This window comes from Nipponia nippon, unplaced genomic scaffold (genome assembly GCF_047370975.1).
Source record: "Nipponia nippon isolate SJK-2023a ecotype South Korea unplaced genomic scaffold, ASM4737097v1 scaffold_1, whole genome shotgun sequence".
NCBI classification, from domain to species: Eukaryota; Metazoa; Chordata; class Aves; order Pelecaniformes; family Threskiornithidae; genus Nipponia; species Nipponia nippon.
The window spans coordinates 228,652-246,911 of record NW_028262290.1 but is presented as its reverse complement, the minus strand read 5'-3'; the positions used below and the strand labels follow the sequence as shown (position 1 = coordinate 246,911).

At 46.5% G+C, this 18,260-nt stretch overlaps 1 protein-coding gene across 50 annotated transcripts in view; it reads left to right on the top strand.

Moving 5' to 3' along the window:
* Positions 1–18,260, top strand: part of SCRIB (scribble planar cell polarity protein) — a 117,255-nt gene that overhangs the window by 19,613 nt on the left and 79,382 nt on the right. For 49 of the 50 annotated variants that reach the window (XM_087770844.1, XM_087770610.1, XM_087771104.1 and 46 more), the window contains exons 2-15: positions 2,030–2,147; positions 2,405–2,483; positions 3,896–3,985; positions 4,708–4,764; positions 8,592–8,655; positions 9,918–9,992; positions 10,082–10,226; positions 10,586–10,704; positions 11,349–11,548; positions 12,359–12,525; positions 13,123–13,247; positions 14,486–14,611; positions 15,173–15,406; positions 15,876–16,193. In XM_087770844.1, the coding sequence (XP_087626970.1) occupies positions 2,030–2,147; positions 2,405–2,483; positions 3,896–3,985; positions 4,708–4,764; positions 8,592–8,655; positions 9,918–9,992; positions 10,082–10,226; positions 10,586–10,704; positions 11,349–11,548; positions 12,359–12,525; positions 13,123–13,247; positions 14,486–14,611; positions 15,173–15,406; positions 15,876–16,193 (1,917 nt within the window). The remainder of the gene's footprint in view (positions 1–2,029; positions 2,148–2,404; positions 2,484–3,895; positions 3,986–4,707; positions 4,765–8,591; positions 8,656–9,917; positions 9,993–10,081; positions 10,227–10,585; positions 10,705–11,348; positions 11,549–12,358; positions 12,526–13,122; positions 13,248–14,485; positions 14,612–15,172; positions 15,407–15,875; positions 16,194–18,260) is intronic. The other variant, XM_087770532.1, reaches the window with a different exon arrangement.

The window sequence follows — 18,260 nt, the reverse complement described above, 5'->3', positions numbered from 1 at the left end:
TTTTCTTTTTTCTTCTTCTTTTTTTTTTTTTTTTTACTTATTATGGTCTCCTGTACTACTTGAGGACATCAGGAGTATGAATGTCATATCACTGCTGTTCATCCCAGAGCACTTCTCCCTTTCAGCATGGGGAGTGATGTAGAAGTACGAGAACCTCAGTGTCGCAAAGGCCATGCCGTGTTTTGCAGTCCCTCAAGCATGCACTTGCACCCAGCAGTGCTTCCTGACTGAGACATCTCTGTGGGAAACTGCAGAGGTTTTGATCTGCAGCAGAGAAGCTTCTCAAGTTCTCTTATTAGATGACATCATCATCCCTTCTAGTGGGGTGAGCAGCTCTCTTTATGGTCTGTGTATCTTTTCAGGGTTATGTTGTGCATCACCTTTTCATTCCTCACCCCTCCCTTGTCTGGTCTGTATTATTGTTCTTTGCAATGTTATGAGTGACAGTTGTGGGTGTCCTACCACCTCGAACCTTAACAAATCTCAGTATTCCCACAACTGTTCCTGGGGGGGTGTGTGTGTGTATGTGTGTGTCTGTTTCAGCAACCTTTTATGCAGATGAGTTACTGGGGAGGCAACTGAGAAGGAAGTTTCAGACCTCACATTCTTGTTTGATCCTTCTCAGTGTGGTCTGTGTAAGCAGCCCTGACTCTCTGGACATGTTTTCTGATCTGTAAGTAATCCTGCCATTACATCTTCTGTTGCTTGCTGTAACTCCCTCTCGGCCTCTGGCATAGGACAGACACGATGATTACATGGATTAGAAGTGGCTTCTGCGTGTTACTTCGTAGTCCTGAGTTTGTTCATAGCTTCATTGCTACTTTCTTTTGCATCACAGATTGAGTCACTAGCTTCTTAAGGTTTGGCCATCTAAAACTCATGAACTGTTAGAGGTGACTTAGAGCGCTTGTCTGTACTGTTGCAGAACCCAAACACATCATCAGAGAGAGTGTTACTATGTGTGCGCGCAACAGTCTCTGCCATTATCTATTTGTGGGTTAAGGGTAAACTTCTTAAAACTGTCTCAGTTTCTGCAGTGGCCCAATATTGTTTGTTTGTTATTCCCAGGCACTCTGAAATGATCCAGGAAATGCAGCAAACACCACAGCCTTGGTTTCCATCCTGTCCAGTATCCTATGTCTGACAACAGTTAGAAGCAGCTGCAAGATTTGTTCAGTTGATAATTATAGTATGCTGTGTTTAGTTAAGCTTACTGTGTTAAACTTACTGAGAGGCTGTTGATATCTAGAAGGAGTGTGACTGATGAATCTTGTAATTTGCCATTTATAGCTAATATAATTGACTTCTGAGAACAAGGGTAGGTGTGAAGAAGTTGCCTGTTGTTAGACTAGGAGACCTCTAGAGGTCCCTTCCAGTCAACATTTCTATGACTGTGGTGTTTCTAGAAAGGAGTTTTCTTTCCTTCTTTAATTCTTTGTTACTTGAGCCCTACAGATAGTTTGCCTGCTCCTTTTCTTTTCTGGTACAAATGGCACAAACGCTTTCCCTGTTGGTGTAGGGACCTGTCACCGATGTCCTGACAAAATGTACTGTACAGTAGATGTGCATGACAGTAGGGATGGGGATTCAGTCTGGAAGTCCCCTTAACATTTCTCCCTTGCTGGCTTCTCTGGACCAGACTCGTAAACACTGTGGTGTCTGCTGGCAAGTTGCTTTATAATGACTTCCTCATGATGCTAGTATTTGAATGCCTAATATGAACTGTTATCTTAGGAAACAAGGAACATCCATTTTGTATCCTACAGGGGAGGGAGAGGAGCAGTGGGATAATAGAGATGTTAAATGAATCCTCAAGCTAAGCTCATTAAATGCCTTTCTTCTTTCAGCCTCGTCTCAGACCTTAATCGGGGTTCTCATCTGTGCAGCAACTGCACTTTGAGGACCTTACCAGGACAGAGGTTATGAGAGAAGTTGTCTCTAGGGATGGATGCTCAGGTTTGCCCTGCGGTGAGAAGACAGGTTTCTCATAGAACTGCTGCTGACCCAGTTTTGTTCTCTCCTGTCACAGCCTTTCTTTAGGCTTCTGAACCTCCGCAAGCTGGGTCTGAGTGACAATGAAATCCAGAGACTTCCCCCTGAGGTTGCCAACTTCATGCAACTGGTGGAACTGGACATCTCCCGTAACGGTAAGGTCAAAGCTAAATGGGGAGTGGGTGCCCCACAGCCCTGCTTCTCTCAGTGTAGTAGTACTACCCTGTGCACTCATGTCCTGGAAGAGGTAGTGCCCTTTCACAGTCCTGCAGACTGATCTCTCGTGGGTCCCGAGCTATGAAAATATGGTTGTCTTACTGTGCCTTAGGCTGTCGCCAGTACCTGGTGTCCCATTTTCCACATGATAGGCTCTTCTCAAGCCTCTTTTTTTTCTTTCATGTCTGTTTTCCAGACATTCCGGAAATTCCTGAAAGCATCAAATTCTGCAAATCCTTGGAAATTGCAGACTTCAGTGGGAATCCTCTCTCCAGGTAGGAAGGCATATGCAACCCTTTTGTCCAGCTGAGAATGAGAGTTGAAGTTCCTCGTTCCACCTAGCTTTCTCTGGTCTTCATCTTGTAATTGTCTTCCTTTGAAGACAAGGCCTAGGATCACCCTGCCTTTGCCAAGACCTGCAGATATCTGCTCTCCTGACAGGAGGAACACTCAGCATAGGGAAGAGCTGGTGTGTGCTCCCTCTTCTGTGGGGCCTATGGCTTGGATTGATGAGCCTTTAGTCATACTGTTGCCATTGGTGTGAATGGTGAGGACTTTTGTCCTCTTAGAATAAGTTTGTTACTCCCTCCCCATCCCTTCACCCTGGTGCACAAACCAGAATGGATGTGGACTTGTACTGCAGAGGAGTAGAGAAAGGCCTGCATGCTATCTGCTGCTCTCTGTCAGTCCTTTTTTGCTCTCTGTCTTCTTATTTATAACTTAGGATGGCCATCCTTTGAACTCTGTTTGGTCAGTTTCCCTGATATCTCAGTGCCCAGAGCTATGTCCAAGAACGGGGCTCTCTGCCTTGTCTCTTCAGTTTTCTGTATCTACAGCTCTTAATCCATAATGTTTTGGGAATGACTTAATCCATAATGTTTTGGGAATTTTGGCTCCGCTGCCTTGGTGAACCATGCTTTCAGGCACTGGTGTCTTGATGCATTGTCTGCCAGGGTCCCTGTAGATGCCAGTCTGACTCCAGATGCCTGCTGGCCTTTGTGCTCCTGGGCAAGTGCTGCCCAAGTTGCCCTTCAAATAGATTTAACTCTCTGCCTCCCTCTTGTGGTGCCGGACACTGCCAGAATGGGACAAGCTTTTCAGTCGGTGAGAATCTGTGTACCACAGGACTGACCAGCACTTCTACACTAGAAGTTATTTGTCAGAGTCTTTTTGTGGCCCAGAGCTGTAAGATGTGTGTCCTGAGCAGTGGGGCAGGGAAGCTGCAGGAGCTGCCTGTGAACAGCAAAGGATTTCTGCTTTTCACAGGTCTTTCCTCTTCTATTGCACCTTGGAGCTGTTATGATAATACTGCTTGGTCCTGGGGAATGCTGCAGGGTCATCTGCAGAAATGTCCTTAGGTGGGCATTTGGATGACTTGGTAGCCCTCCCTGCTTCCAAGTTTAAATGATCACATGGCATAATTTAGTCTGGGATTCATGGTTGAGTACTGCAGAGCCAAGTTCGCACACTTGGACATGTAGTGACTGGTGCAAGGAGGTATTGTTCTTTTGGAAACGGGGCATATTCAGGATAAGGAGCCAGGGTCAGAGGTGGTTCTTGCTCTTCTCCTTTCCACATGATGATACCAATTGGGATAAGACTGGCTTTTGGGGGATTTAAGTGAGGAATTTAGGGCTTGTTTTGTGCACAGAATTAATGGTGGTTTTGTTCTGTCATGCTTTCACAGGCTTCCAGAGGGCTTCACACAGCTTCGGAGCCTGGGCCATTTGGCCTTGAATGATGTGTCCCTGCAGAGCCTCCCCAATGACATTGGGAAGTGAGTATGCCCCCGTTCCTCATAACAGGGAGGGGGGTTGGGGTGGGGACACTAGCAGGACTTGGAGGGGAAGAGTGTGCCATCCTGGTTACAGCTTGCCACTGTACTCAACATACTGTGTGAGCACCTCTAAGCATTATTCTTGTTAAAAGACAACCTTTTTAAAAAGGTTCCTTTCCTGGTCTCAGCTGCTTCTCCTCCTCTGTGGTCTGTGGCACAGGCAAGGAGTGCATCCAGGCTTCTCAAATCTTCTGTCTTTCCTTATTTTATGAGTGCCTGTTTGCCCCTTTCCAAACAGGTGTGGTCTGTCTGACGATGTTGAAATGATTTATGGTGCTAGCAAATGGCCAAGGCAAATCCTGTGGGGCTTTGCCCATGAGGTGCAGTGCCCCTCCCATGGGATTTGGCTTTCTACACATGAGGGATTTTATCTTGTTGGGCAGACAGTCCTATATGTGATACCATGTTTCGTTGTCCTGAGTTTGGGCACAGTGTTGTTTCCCCATGATTTTGCAATAAGCAGTCGCCTTCATCAGAAGTCATTTAAGATCCTCTTTGTGTTTTGTTTTCCCCTGTCATCTCCATTCATGTGTACACAGTCATGTATATGCATTTGTGCAGGTCATGAGGGGTGGTCCCAAGGGAAGGGATATGAGCATCTCCTTGTATCCCTGAAGCCCTATTCAGTGAATCTGGCTTTCTTGCTCCCTTTTCTCTTGCAGTTTGGCAAACCTGGTGACTTTGGAGCTACGTGAGAACCTGCTAAAGACTCTCCCCACGTGAGTGTCTGTCTGGTGGCTTCAGAAGTCTCCTGCCTGATCGTTCTTACTGATTCCTCAGGGACTTGCTGTTTCTGTAGCACAGGCTCTAGCACTTTGCTTGGGAGGGCTCAAGACTTTGCATAAACTAGCTGCATCTTGCTGGATTTCTGTAAGTTGGGGTAAGGAGGGAGAGAGATGGTACAGGGCTTAAGAGCAGGGAAGGATGTTCAGAGTCTGTACTCAGCCTCTGTGTCAGGATTGATTTGGAATAGACAAGGTTCCACAAGAAAGCTGCTGGAAATGGCAAGAACCATATTTCCTGGAGAGGTAGAGCACATGACAGATTCTTTTGGAAAAAGAGAGAAAAATGTACTGATACAGGTATAGGAACTCTGTATACAGTGAAGTTCATAATTTGAAGAGCAGCAGAATACGGCTGAAGATACGTTTTGCTTCTGACATCTCTGTTTTCTTGGGTATCCCTTCTGATTGTTCTGGTTGAGCAGTTTGTAGGAATGGGTGGGATAACTGACTTTCCTGCAGCAGACAAAAAATAAGCCAGCAAGGGAGAAGAGGTAAGTCTTGTTAAATGTTTCAGAGAGTTAGGGACAGAGATGAATTCCCGGTAGAGGATCTGGTTGGTACAGCTGATGCTATCAGGTAGATAGGATGTGGAGAACTAATGAGTCTGTGCATCAGTGTCTGGTTTGGAGCCAATGATGAGAGTTGTTTGTTGAGTTTTCTAACCTACATTAGCTCTGTCAGCTTGTTTTCTGCCTGCTTATCCATCCAACTGATGATTCCCCCAGTCTTCTTTGAATATATGTTGGAAGGGATTCTACCTGACTTCTTTTTGAATAGCAGTGTGTTTTGGGGCCACACAAACTCCTCAGTGAATGTGTGAAGTATGCAACTATTGTCACCTTTCCTCAGTGCCCTCTTACTATACCTGACAAGTATTCAATTTGGCTGCCTGTACTTTTCCCCCTTGCCCTCTTTTTTAAATAAAGCAGAGGAGCAAAGGAAGCATCTGATGATAGAGTGTTCAAGCAAGGCTTTGAGACTCTAAGCAGTTTGGGCTTTAGTCTTGCTTCTTCTGTGATGGCCATGCCTCCCTCACTGAGATGTTGCTTTGACTCAGGTGCATGCTCTTCCTGATGGTTATTTTCCTCTGGGACCTGCAGGTACAGGCTTTATATGACATCAGTTATATCTGTTTGTAGAATTCATGTGTCAGCTTTGACCCAGAGGACAAGACACTTCCAAAAAGGAGCCGAAAGAGTCTGTACTGGTCAATTCCCAGGCTTCACATCTGGTGATTACACAATGTAGAAGCATAGTTCAAATTAACACTGTCATCTTGTCTCTGATGCCAAAGTCGCTGGATCTTTTCTGCACAGTTGTCGTCAGCCTTAACACCCTGTCACAGAAAGGCGATATTAAAAGACCAGCTGAGATGGCCCCACATGGAATATAGCCACAAGGGAGAATGTGAGAGCCGAAGCTCCGTATGCCAGGCTGAGAACAGGCAAGCAGGAGAAGTTTGGGTCCTGGTGTTGGGACCCACTGCTGTCTGTTCCATGTGTTTTTTGTGTTCATACAGACAGGTACCACCACTGTGATACACCATATAAACGAAGAGGTGCAATAGCTACATCCCAAGTTGGGCTTTCAAACTGCAGTGAAGAATGGTCCCAATGGCTTTTCACCATCTAGGAACCAGCAAGTATATCTGGAGTTTTAGTATTCAGTCTGTGACCAAACCCATATGGTTTCTGGGGAGAGATCTCATGCCCAGTGCTCCCTTGTTTCCCTATGTTAGATTTGTATGCCATCCAGCAAGATACTTTTAGCATTTTGGAGTTTTTCTCTGAAAGATAAGTCTGGGCTTGATACTCATTCTGCAGTGCAATTCCAGCTTCTTTTCATCTTTGCTCAATTCCCCAAATTCTACTTTTGTATGATTTCCAAAAGTAGAATGAGAATCCTGAAGGCCAAGGCAATTTTCATCAGATCTGTCAGTCCAATATGAGATTGAAATCAATGGCCAAAGAAATTTCAGTGGTACTGTCAGGTACTCTACCCAGGTCTGAAGCTCTTGTACTTAGTTGGGTTGCAAATTGTGCCCAAGAATGGCTCTAAACAAGTCCAAGTGATCTTGCCAAAGAGCAGAATGACTTATTGAAATGGATGATGCTTTCAGTTTTCAAGGTTACTGAGCCCAGTAGGTAGATGGGCTTCAATACTGTGAATTTGTCACTGCATAATGCATCAGTGTCCTTTTGATTTTTGTTGTTGTTGAGCTCCTTAAAAGATCCAGCTTGCAATGACCTTTACTTGTCAAAATTTAATTTCATTGGTTAGTCTTCTGCTGTCAAGTGAGTTCTGAAACAGTTCATCTTGTACAACTGATTATCACTCCTCATCTGTCCCACGCAGATGGGACACAGCTTGCCAGTAATTTGGGAAGGGTAGCTCTCACTGATGCATTCTCATGCAGTAGTGGAGGGTGATCTATACTGAGGCATTTTGCAAGACCTCATATATCAACATGGATTCCACAGCTCACTTGTCCCGTTTTTGGGAATTCAAACTGTGAAGGTGCTAAGGGACAGTCAAGGCTGCTTCACCCTTCTAAGAAGTCAAAGAGCAAATGTACAGTCATAATGAGAGACTGATATACAACAGAATCCTTTTGATGATCCTGTTTATAAACCTTTGCTTGAGTTAATATAATATCTCAAAATCCACCACCGCATAAGGTAAGAACTTGCTTTTCCTGTGTAGCCCAAATATTTTTATAGCGTGGCCCAGGCAAGACAGATCTCTCTTTTATTGCTTTTTTACAGATTTGCAGCCTCCAACTTCCTTAGCTTGGATGGTGTTGAGATGTATAGCTCTATTTCCAGAGAAATATAGTGATTTCTGTATTAGGACAATTCCTTATGAAGAGAATAAAAAGAATTGAAGACCCTCCCTACTGGGGAAGTGGGCAGGGCTGAGATGGCAGTTCTGCCCCAGTGTGAAGTGAGAGACAGCAACCACTGTTTGGGGAAGTTGGAGATGATGGGGCAGGACTGAGAGCTGAGGACGCATGAACACGTGGGCCATGTCAGAAGAACTGTTTTTTGGGGGTTGCAGACTGCAGCCTTACATATCACCAGGTTGTAATGTGTTTGGATACTCAGGGTACATCCTTGGACCACCAGTGTTGACAGGCTTTGGTTCCCATGCAGGCTTCTCACAGTATCTTGTCTAATGAGCTTCTTGTCTGTATGTCTTGACCTCTTCTGAAACATTGTGCCAGTGTTGTCTTTCCCTTTCTCTTAAGCAGCAGGGGCATCCCATTTGGGGAAACTGAGGCTGTTGGATTTGTCATTCCAGCCTCTCCCAGCAGCTATGCTCCCCTTGCCCCCTAAATATGTATTGTCCTCTGCTGACTGTCTCCTGTTATCTGTTAGTCTGTGCCCAGGTCCCCATCCTTGCTACAGGTAGCAATGTCAAGGTGTGGCTTGTCATCTGTCATGTTTTTGCTCAAAGAGTATTTTATGGTGGGAGAGGGAGAAAGCAAATTGGTGACAGAGTGGAAACTGGCCGCTTTGGGACTGCTGGTGCTACTGAAACCAATTCCCTGGTGCAGATGATCTGGCTTGGGGAAGGGTACCAACAGCTCCCCTAAACTGCTTGGCTCAGAGGGCCTATGAAAAAGATCAGGATTGCCCCACCTGTTTTAGGAGTTATTAAAAATTACGTAATTTGTGAGATGCGTGTCCCAGATGCTAACCTTCTGTTCTTTCTTTCTTTTTTTTTTCTCTCTTCCCCTCTCTACGCCCTGTATCTTGCAGTTCGCTCTCCTTCCTTGTCAAGTTAGAACAGTTGGATCTTGGTGGCAATGACCTGGAAGTACTGGTAGGTGAGGGATGGTGGGGAGGGAATATGGGTGGTTGGTAGGGGCTGAACCCTGTGCCTCTGTGGAAGCAAGTGGTTTTTCGTCTGAAATGCAAAGAAATAGACCTGCAGGTTGTTTGGGAAGATTCTGATCTGTCCACCATGGCCTAGTCATCGTTCCCAGCATAATGTTCTCTTCATGTGTTGGCCCTTGTGTCTTGTTTCCTACTGTCCTCATGCACAACTTGGTCAGCTCTTTCCAAGCACTTTTGCTCTGGGATGTTAATTCTTGCTATCTAGCTGCTTAAGGATCTTTCCTTTCCAATGAGACTCTGTGGTACTTCCTTTCTCATCTGTGTTGCACTACCCCGAGCTGTTGTCTTTTGCTTCTGCTAGGCCAACTTTCTGCCTTTCTCCTTTCTAATTTGATTTCTCTACTGCAAAGTGCAGGACCATTCCATGTTGTTCCTGGCAGTGAAGTCAGCCAAGCATGGGGCATGTGCCCTCTGGTCTAGGGTGCCTCCATGGAGGGCTCTGAGCATAAGCATTCTGAGAGCCAGTGCACAGTCTCAAAATTCAGCTTGTCTTGACATTCAGGGACATCCAGTGATATTCTTTAATTTTGCAGCTATGGATGAAGCTGTTACTGAATCCTCCTCTTAATGTTCTAGAATGCTTTTTGGCAGAAACCCATCTAAATTGAGAGGCAAAGAAGTTCGTGCAGCTTCCTATGCACAAGGCTGCAGCTTATCTGTGAGAACAGTTGTCTGACGCTTGAACCACACTCCAGTAGTGCATTAACTCCAAACCCAAATGCTAATCAGTCTGTGTGGTGTTTGTGGAGTGATGCTATAAACATGTCTACCATTGCTGATGGTGCTGCTATATCACGCTGAGTTGGCCAGTGTTATCCAAATGTTTGTTTTCATGTCTGAGAGGAGGAAGAGGATAAAGACTTATTTCTTCCATAAGGCCAGAATTTCCAAAACCCTGTTTAGTTTTTGTCTTGCCTACTACCAGACAGTCCTTGTTGTTGTCTTCCAGGTTTCCTGCTGGGACCTTCTGCAGCCAGTAGGCCATCCCAGACATTTCCAAACATATGTGCTGCTATATTATGGCACACCAACAGTTAGCTTCATAAACCATTTGGTGAATGGTTCTAGGAGGTGTGAAAGCAATAACAATGTCTAGCCTTGCAGAGGTGTGGTGTGATTTGTAGCATCCTAGAGCAGCTTCTCCCCTGTGGAAGGGACTGATGCTATTACTGTCCTGCTCTGTTACAGCCAGATACTCTGGGAGCACTACCAAACCTGCGTGAGCTTTGGTTGGACCGGAACCAGCTCTCAGCCCTGCCTCCAGTGAGTATCTGTTCAGGGCCATTGATTCACCACTTCACTCCCTTTCTCAGTTGCTCCCTCGAACCGTAGTGTCTCCTTTCTGATCCTAGGAGCTGGGCAATCTCCGCCGCTTGGTCTGTCTGGATGTGTCAGAGAACAAGCTGGAGCAGTTGCCCAACGAGGTCAGTGGGCTAGTAGCACTGACGGACTTGCTCCTGTCACAGAACCTGTTGGAATGCATTCCAGATGGGATTGGTGAGTATTGTGGGATGGGGAGCAGTGTAGGACTTCACTGCCCGGTCAGTGCTCCTGGCGGGGGAGCTTCAGGCAAGAGTGTGTGCAACAAGGTATTAGGGCTTGATGGACATAGTCACAATAGTTGAGTGCAGAAGCAGTAGATGATACTGATGAGCAGAACTCTACAGCACGAGTTCAGGTTCTTGATCTGCATCATCCATGGGTGAAACCTGTGAACAAGCCTGGTGGGGAAGAAAGGTAGTGCCTGTATTGTTAGGTTACATAATCCCTGATGAGAGGCATTTTGCCCAGACGAACACAGAACAGTGTCATTATCTCTGTGGCATAGTTCACACCTAGCTTGTTGCCCTGGCCAGGTCAGCTGAAGCAGCTCTCCATCCTCAAGGTGGACCAGAATCGGCTGACAGAGGTGACAGAGTCAATTGGCGACTGTGAAAATCTGTCAGAACTCATCTTGACGGAGAACATGCTGACAGTAAGTACACCAGCAGCCACCCTGCCTCTCCTGTGCTGTTCAGTTTAGCCACGTGCCAGGGATCTTTTCCCATCTTCTGGCCTCTGAGCTGGATTCCTGAGCATGCTCCAGCTGCTCTCCCTTCAGCTGCTTTGATGCACAGTTTCACCTAGCTCACAGGCTCTTGACAAGACTCTGGTGGAAGCTGCTTTCTCTCACTGTTATTTTCCTCTGAAAAATTCTCTAGGATAGCTAGGATGCTAGCTCTAGGATAGCTAATTCTGAAGCCCATCCAGTCTGATGGGAGCAGGACTACATCAAAAGCTGCATTTGGCAAGGGGCCATGGAGTAGTGTAATGTAAAATGGCCCTGCTCCAAACTGCTCATTATTTGGTTGTTAAAACACAAGTATTGGGAATGGACAGATGAACAGGAGAAGAATCTTGACCAGTGGTGTTGAGTGTGCTGTGCTGAGGTGAAGAGCTGTCATGTAACAGTCTGTGAACCTGAGGGAAAATCTGTCCCAAAGTTGTAGTGAGAACTTCATTGAAAATGTCTGTTAGGACAGAAGGCAGCTTTTTTTCCCCAGATAGAGGGCTTTATCCCTTTATACCTTTATTCTGCGTCTCTTACCTTTTGCAACTACTGAATCATCTCCTTGCTAGGCTTTACCAAAGTCCCTTGGCAAGCTGGCCAAGCTGACGAACCTGAACGTGGATCGGAACCGGCTAACATCCCTTCCAGCTGAGATTGGAGGCTGTGCCAATCTGAACGTGCTGTCCTTGCGAGACAATCGCCTGGCCCTCCTGCCACCAGAGCTTGCCAACACAACTGAGCTTCACGTCCTGGATGTGGCTGGGAACAGGTCAGTAGTAGGAAGAGTAAACAAGCTGGTAGGCATGTTCCTAAGGAGGCTATTGTGAATGAGCAGCATGGGCTGGGCCCTGCTATGTTTTGGGAGACACTGGATCTATGCTGATCTCAGGATCCATGGTTTGGAGAAGACCAGACTGGCTGCTTAGGGCTCTGGAAAGAGGGTGTGTGTGTCTCAAGCTTTGCCTGTTAAGCCCTCCTCCGTGTTACTTGAATACAGGGTAGAACTAATGCAGAAGTTTGGGGACATTTTGCCATGTGTGAAATAAAGATCAGGGGACTTCCCTGGTCCACTGTCTTCCTTCCTGCAGATTTTGTAATTTTGTGTCATCAGTCCTCAGGTGATTGGTGCCGAAGCCTTTTTTGTGATGTGCACAACCCCACAGTGTGCAAGTATCTGTGATCTGTTCTGAAAGATTTTGCAGATTTTAGCTGCAGTTGTGTTAGCTGAGGCTGGTCTTTTTTGTAGCAGTTGGAAGCTGACCAGAGCTTCTGTTTGGAACACTCTCTGTATACTGGTCTGTGAAAGCATAACTTTTCTGTCTTCAAAACCCTCTTCAAAGTTCACCATTTTCACATTGTTGATGGGAGTTGTCCTCTGCTAAAAACTGATGAGGGTGGGTTACTGGAGTCCAGTCTGTGGCTGAGCGATATGCAGCATGAGCCAGCTGCTTCAGTGTGTATAAGAGTGAGGGATCCTGCAGTGGCTTGGCTGTGTCCTTCTCCAATGTAGGTGAGGCAGTCTGAGTTGAAGTTTCTTCATTGCCAAGTAAGTTTAACCAGCAGTTCTTTTCTTTTGCAGACTGCAGAACTTGCCGTTTGCTTTGACAAATCTTAACCTGAAAGCCCTGTGGCTGGCAGAAAATCAGTCCCAGCCCATGCTGAAATTTCAAACAGAGGATGATGAAAAGACAGGAGAAAAAGTTCTCACTTGTTACCTGCTTCCCCAGCAGCCCTCTCCTAGTCTAGGTAAGAGACTGCCTTATGAACACTGTCTGCAGTACCATGTACTCTGGAGAGTGCTGTAGGGAAGAGGCCTTGAACCTTCCTCTCTGCTTGGTTGGACTGTTCTTCATTACTGTGATACCTGTAGCAGACCTATGCTCCTGAATGGCTGATGGCAACTTTCCAAGGCAGAGATTGTTAAAACTGAGAAATTGCTTCTCTGCCAGGTAGTAAAGAAGCTGCAGCCTAGTCTTCAAGTCTTCTGCTTTGATCTATTGACCGAGTAGTTCATTGTCTGTAAGGCTTGCTTCCTGTCATGATGATACTCTTGTGTCAATACTTCTGATTCCTGCCTTAATCCTACCTTTTTCCTTAGTTCTTGGGTAAGGAGTGCTAGAGCTGAACCATTCAGGTCCTTTTGTGGAGGCTGCTGTAGATCTGGTGGGAGATGTACAAGAGGTGACAAGATCTGGAGGCTACATCCTTTGTCCTCAAGGCCTCTGTGGTTTGATGCCATGGGCAGATACAACAGAAGCGCCCTAATGGGTTGAGAACTGTCTTTCATCCAAGCCTACCACCCTGCCCGTTCAGTAGCTCCCACGGTATTGTCTTTCTCCCCAGAGAATCTTTTGCAGAACAGTGTGGATGAGAGCTGGACGGACACCAATTTAAACAGAGTCAGTGTGATTCAGTTCCTGGATGAACCCAAAGTAGATGACGAAGAGGAGTCTGGAGCTGAGAGACGGGTAAGAAGAAGAGTTTCTGAAGGCTTGTTAGCTGCTTATGGAAACATAGGCACATTCTAAACTTTTTCCTAAGATGGGGAGCTATTATGGTGTTCATGTTTCACTCTGTAATACTGCTGCAGACATGTACTATATTTTTGCAATCCGAAGGGCATTTGGTGCCCTGAGGAGACAAGCAGGTATAAAAGAGAATTCCTTGAGAGCCTTTGTGCAGATTTACATTTTGACGTCTGTCCCATGGGAGTTGAGCTGTGACTGCTAAACCTGCCCATGGAGCATTCGGGTAGTCCAGAGATCCTAATAGTCAGAGCGCTGTCAGGACTGGATTTTAGTTGACCCCCCTCATGGGGAAGAGCTGCACAGCCAAACTTGAGCCAGGCGATCTCCACCCCTCCAAGCATGGAGCCAGATGCAAGCCCATGCTGTGGAGTATCCTGTTACTAAAGTAGCTAAACACTGTAGACAGACAGCCTCAAAAACTATGGAAGATCATTTTGCTTTAATTGCAGATACAAAGGGCAGGATGAAAGTTTTCAGCAAGTACTCTGTTGGTTTAAATCTCCTGCAGGATTTTTTTTCCTTTTTATCCTGGGGACAGATTTTTTTTCTTTTGCATCTGTCCTTGCAGCATGTATATGCTGTTGGTGTTTGGAGGTTTTGGGGGGGGGGTTTTGATTGTTTTTAACATTATTATTAATTTAAAATATTAATTATTACATTATAACATTATTATTAATGTTAAAATGTTAATGTTAATTTAGAATACTGTTTTTCTTGACTCTTAGCTGGGATGGAACTAGCTAAGCATCACAAATTCTGGTAGTATACAGGCTTGTCAGACATGTTAAGAAACACCAGAGGGATTAAGAAGATAGTCTACCTGTGTGTTCCTTTAGGGGTTTCTGTGTTGACAGTTTCGCATTTACTAAGCCTGAAGCACAGTTTAAACTTCCTGTCTCTATAATTCCTCCCAATCCCTCTATCAGATGGAGAGCAGGATAATGTCTGAGCGTGAGCTCTGAGAAGTGTTATCTGCTTCCATTTCTTTCCTCTTGCCAGCTGCAGGCTATAGTAGTGGAGAGGCCCAGATTAGATCCTGCAATGCAACGTTTAGGTCATGTCCTGCTGGGGTTCTAGCACTCTGATAAAACATGTTATTTGAAGTGGTTCATTATTGAGGCACGGCACATGCTCCTCTGACTGTTGAATCTCCTGCTCTGAGTGTTTTTCTTTGCTAGGGCTTACAGCGCAGAGCAACCCCTCATCCCAGTGAACTGAAGGTTATGAAGAAAGTGATTGAAGTTCGGCGCAATGAGGTATATGCTGCAAAGCCTGACACGGACCTGAATTCTCCTAACTCAGAAGTGAGTGCTGTTCAGTAAGAAATGGATGACCATAGAGAACATGGAGCGGACTTGGGGAATGGGGAGGCAGTATGTGTAAGCTGGGCAGAAAGAACTTACTTTTGGGAAAGATTGGAAGGGACTGAGCATGAATCGCCTGAATTCCAAGGGCTGGAATCTGCTTTGTGGTGTCAGCTAGGGCCACTGAGATAGAGCAAGAGGTGCAACCAGGAGACTGAGAACAATGTAAGGGGAATTGTGTGCATTGGTACCACTTTTGTCATAACACAGGGAGAGGAAAAGAAGGCTCTGATATTCCCAGTAAAGAATGATGGGAACAGAGTGCTCAGAGGAGGCATCTTGCTGCCCAGGTGTGATACTAAGAATAAATGCCTACACAGATGGTGGAACAGGGGTAGACCTAGGTGAGATGCAGCAGGCTTGGCAGGGAAAGCAGCGGGCAGCCTGAAGAAAAACATAGTTCTGTTGGTACTGGATCATACCCCACCTCACACCAGTCACACTACATTGCTCCATCTGCTGCTTTGGTTTCCATCTTGACTTTTACTATCATCTTCTCAGGAGAAGAGGCTGAGCGCCATGTCAAATCGCAGTGAGGACTCCCACCTTTCCAACAGCACTGCCTCTGCTGACTTTAGGGGAGAGGAGCAGGGAGAGGAGGGAGAGAGGAGCTGGCCAAATGGGCAGGTGCCTGAGATGCAGGAGCTGGAGAAGGAGGCAAAGCCCAGAGCTGAAGAGGAGCATAAGGAAGCTGCTGACCAAGAGGAGGAAGATGTGGAAGTGGAATACAATGAGGTAGGAATCTAGGAACTGCAGCAGGGTCATGATAAAAAGTGGAAGGACTTGAAAGTTTCAGAGAAAATGGTAAATAGATGTAGAGTGAGATTTGGGCATCACTGGAGGCAAATATAGGCTGTGGAAGCCAAGTGCAAGTAGACATTCAGGCAATTTGTGGGAGCTGGCTCCATGGGAAACTAGGAAGGACAGTGTGGGAACCAGACAGGGACCATGGGAAAATCAGGGCTACAGATTTGAGCACCCTCAATCCCTGGAGCTGACAGAAGATGTGTCTGGGTGAAGGAGTTGATATGGAAAAAGGCAAGTATGGTGAAATTTTAATGTATATTCCTGCATCTTCTTTAGCACAAAAGCAGCAACAGTGGCTTTGCCTGTGTTGGTAGTGGGGGACAGCAGGTTTCTGCACTGCCTCCAGATAAAGCTATTACCTGAGGTTCACAACCTTTCTGGGGCTTTGCCATTGTAGCCCACTGTACACTTTGCTGAGGACACACTAATACGGAGTGAGGATGAGGATGAAGATGAAGAGCGGCCATTCCCAGTGGAGAAACAGAGGCTTATCCGCAAGGACACGCCCCATTATAAGAAACACTTTAAGATAACTAAACTGCCCAAGCCAGAGGCAGTGGTGGCACTCCTGCAGGGGCTGAACAGTGATGGAGTCCCCAAAGAGGAAGAGGAGTTAGGAGGCTGCAATAACAACACAGAGCCCGAAGATCAGGAGGACGCGTGGGATGAGGATGACAGAAAGAATGGAGCTTTATCTGCTCAGCCATCAGTGAAGGTAAGGTCTTGTGGGGAGGGGAGAAGGTCAGAGGGGTACCAGACCTCCCTTCTGCTACTTTGAACTACCAGCCAGGTTGATGTGGTACCAATGAAAACATTGGCAAGAGGCTCCAGCACTTCAGGAGAGACACGCTGAGGGTGGGAGAGCTGAAGTTCGTTCTGGGGCCCATATGATCGTCCGAGAGCTGTGCCATGTTGCTTATGTCTGACTCCTTGTGCTGCATCCAGATTCTTGCACCCTCCCCATTATGTGTGATGATGTGTTCTGTGCTGCAAGAACAGTTCTTTTGTCCCATCACCGACAGGTTCTTCTGTTCCTTTCAGTTGCCTCCTTGCTTGCTGGTTGTTGCACCTCATTTGCAACAGGATGAGCTTTATCCCTGGATGGATCTAATCTCAGGCTTATGTTCGGGCTGCTTACACTTGTCTTTCTGCCACAGTGCTTCCTGGAGAGGGGTGGGTAGTGAGAGCAGACAGGAGCGTGCCCTTCCCGTTGGTTCCACCCTGTGCCTGCCCCAGCGCAGATGCAGTCTGATGAAGTGTGCATTGGGATTTAGGGGAACTTGTGCTCTGGAGTTTTGCCGTTACCATGGGCCATGGGGCTGTGATGGGCCTTTCTAGTTATGCTGGGGGCTGATGAGATAGGAGGTCCTTGGCTCTTCTCAGCTGAATCGCCATGTTTGCTTAGGGACACACACAGATTCTTGCTTGAGGAAGATCCTCACAGTGGAATAGGAATATACTGATGAGGGACAATGCATGAGGTTAGATCAATTCTTACTGAAGTTGGTGTGATGATTTTGTGAGATGTATTTGGCAGGCAGGGATTAGGATGTGGCTGAATCTCCATCATAGTCTGACACCAACAAATCTCATGGGTGAGATGTGGGTCTCTGAACTGGTAGAAGCTGCGGGAGTAAAATCTGTTCCTGCTGTTACTACGCACACTGCAGACTTTTGGGATCATTTCCACCGCTCGAGTTCAGATTGCTCAGGGGAAGGTTCTTGCACTCAAGTTTGCTTTGGAGCCTTTCTCTCAGTGGATGCTTGCCTTGCTGTATCTGAGCTGATACAGCTCATCCCTTGCTCCCTAGGGACGAGGCATGTAGTTTCCTTACTGTTCATGAAGTTCTTCAGAATGAAAAGGAGTCGCTGCTGCTTGTAAGGATGCATGAAGCTATCTTGAATCCCCTTCATCCAAGACCTGCCATACTTAGGAAATGCCCTCACCCAAAAAGCTTATTTTAGTCAGGGACTGAAAGCTGAGGATGCACTGACCCATTGGCAAAACCTGTAAAGTCTACATAGGCGTTGAGACCACAGGTTTGGTGTATCTATGAGAAAGTTACCTTTGTTATTGACTAAGCCTTCTGCCTGGAAATCACAGTTTTCCTTTTCATGAGGCTGGATTGGATGTCTGCTCCATGAAGGCAGATTTATTAGCTTGCCTCCTGAGCTGTCTTCCAGAAGTGGGAATGTGGGGAGCGGTGTCCCTGTGCAGTGGAGTTTCAAGTAAGAGGTGCTGCATACATGCATTGTAGAAGGCAGTAGGACAGGGTGTGCAGGAGGCTGAATCCTTAAACCAGAGGTTTTTTTTGCAAAGGCGGTTGGTTTTCAAGAGAAATTCTAAGGTTTCCTGCATTTGGGAGCAGGATCCCTGGGTGTCTGGCAGGATGCACTGTTCCACTGGAGGCTCTTCCCTTTGCAGGAGGGACCAATGCATTTTGATTTGGGATCGCTTCATTCCTGTGCAGCAGCTGGGTGGCACCAGAGGTCCCTTTGTGCTTTTCTCCTGTGTTGTTTAATCCTTTCTTCTTCACTGGATGACTTGGTACAGAGGGGGTAAAATCAGCTAATACTGTTAAGCTTGTGAGCTTGGTGGTCACAGCCTCAGAGTGCCAACACAGACAAAATACGTCCTTAAAGATGCAGCTTCCAGTTAGCTGGGCCAAAAAGCGCTGACACTCTGCATGTTGTGAGTCCCGGGAGCAGCCCTGTCGCTGGTACTCGCTGGTAGGTGGTAATCAGGAGTGGTGTGAGTGGGGTCTGCTCTGGTGCTGTGTGG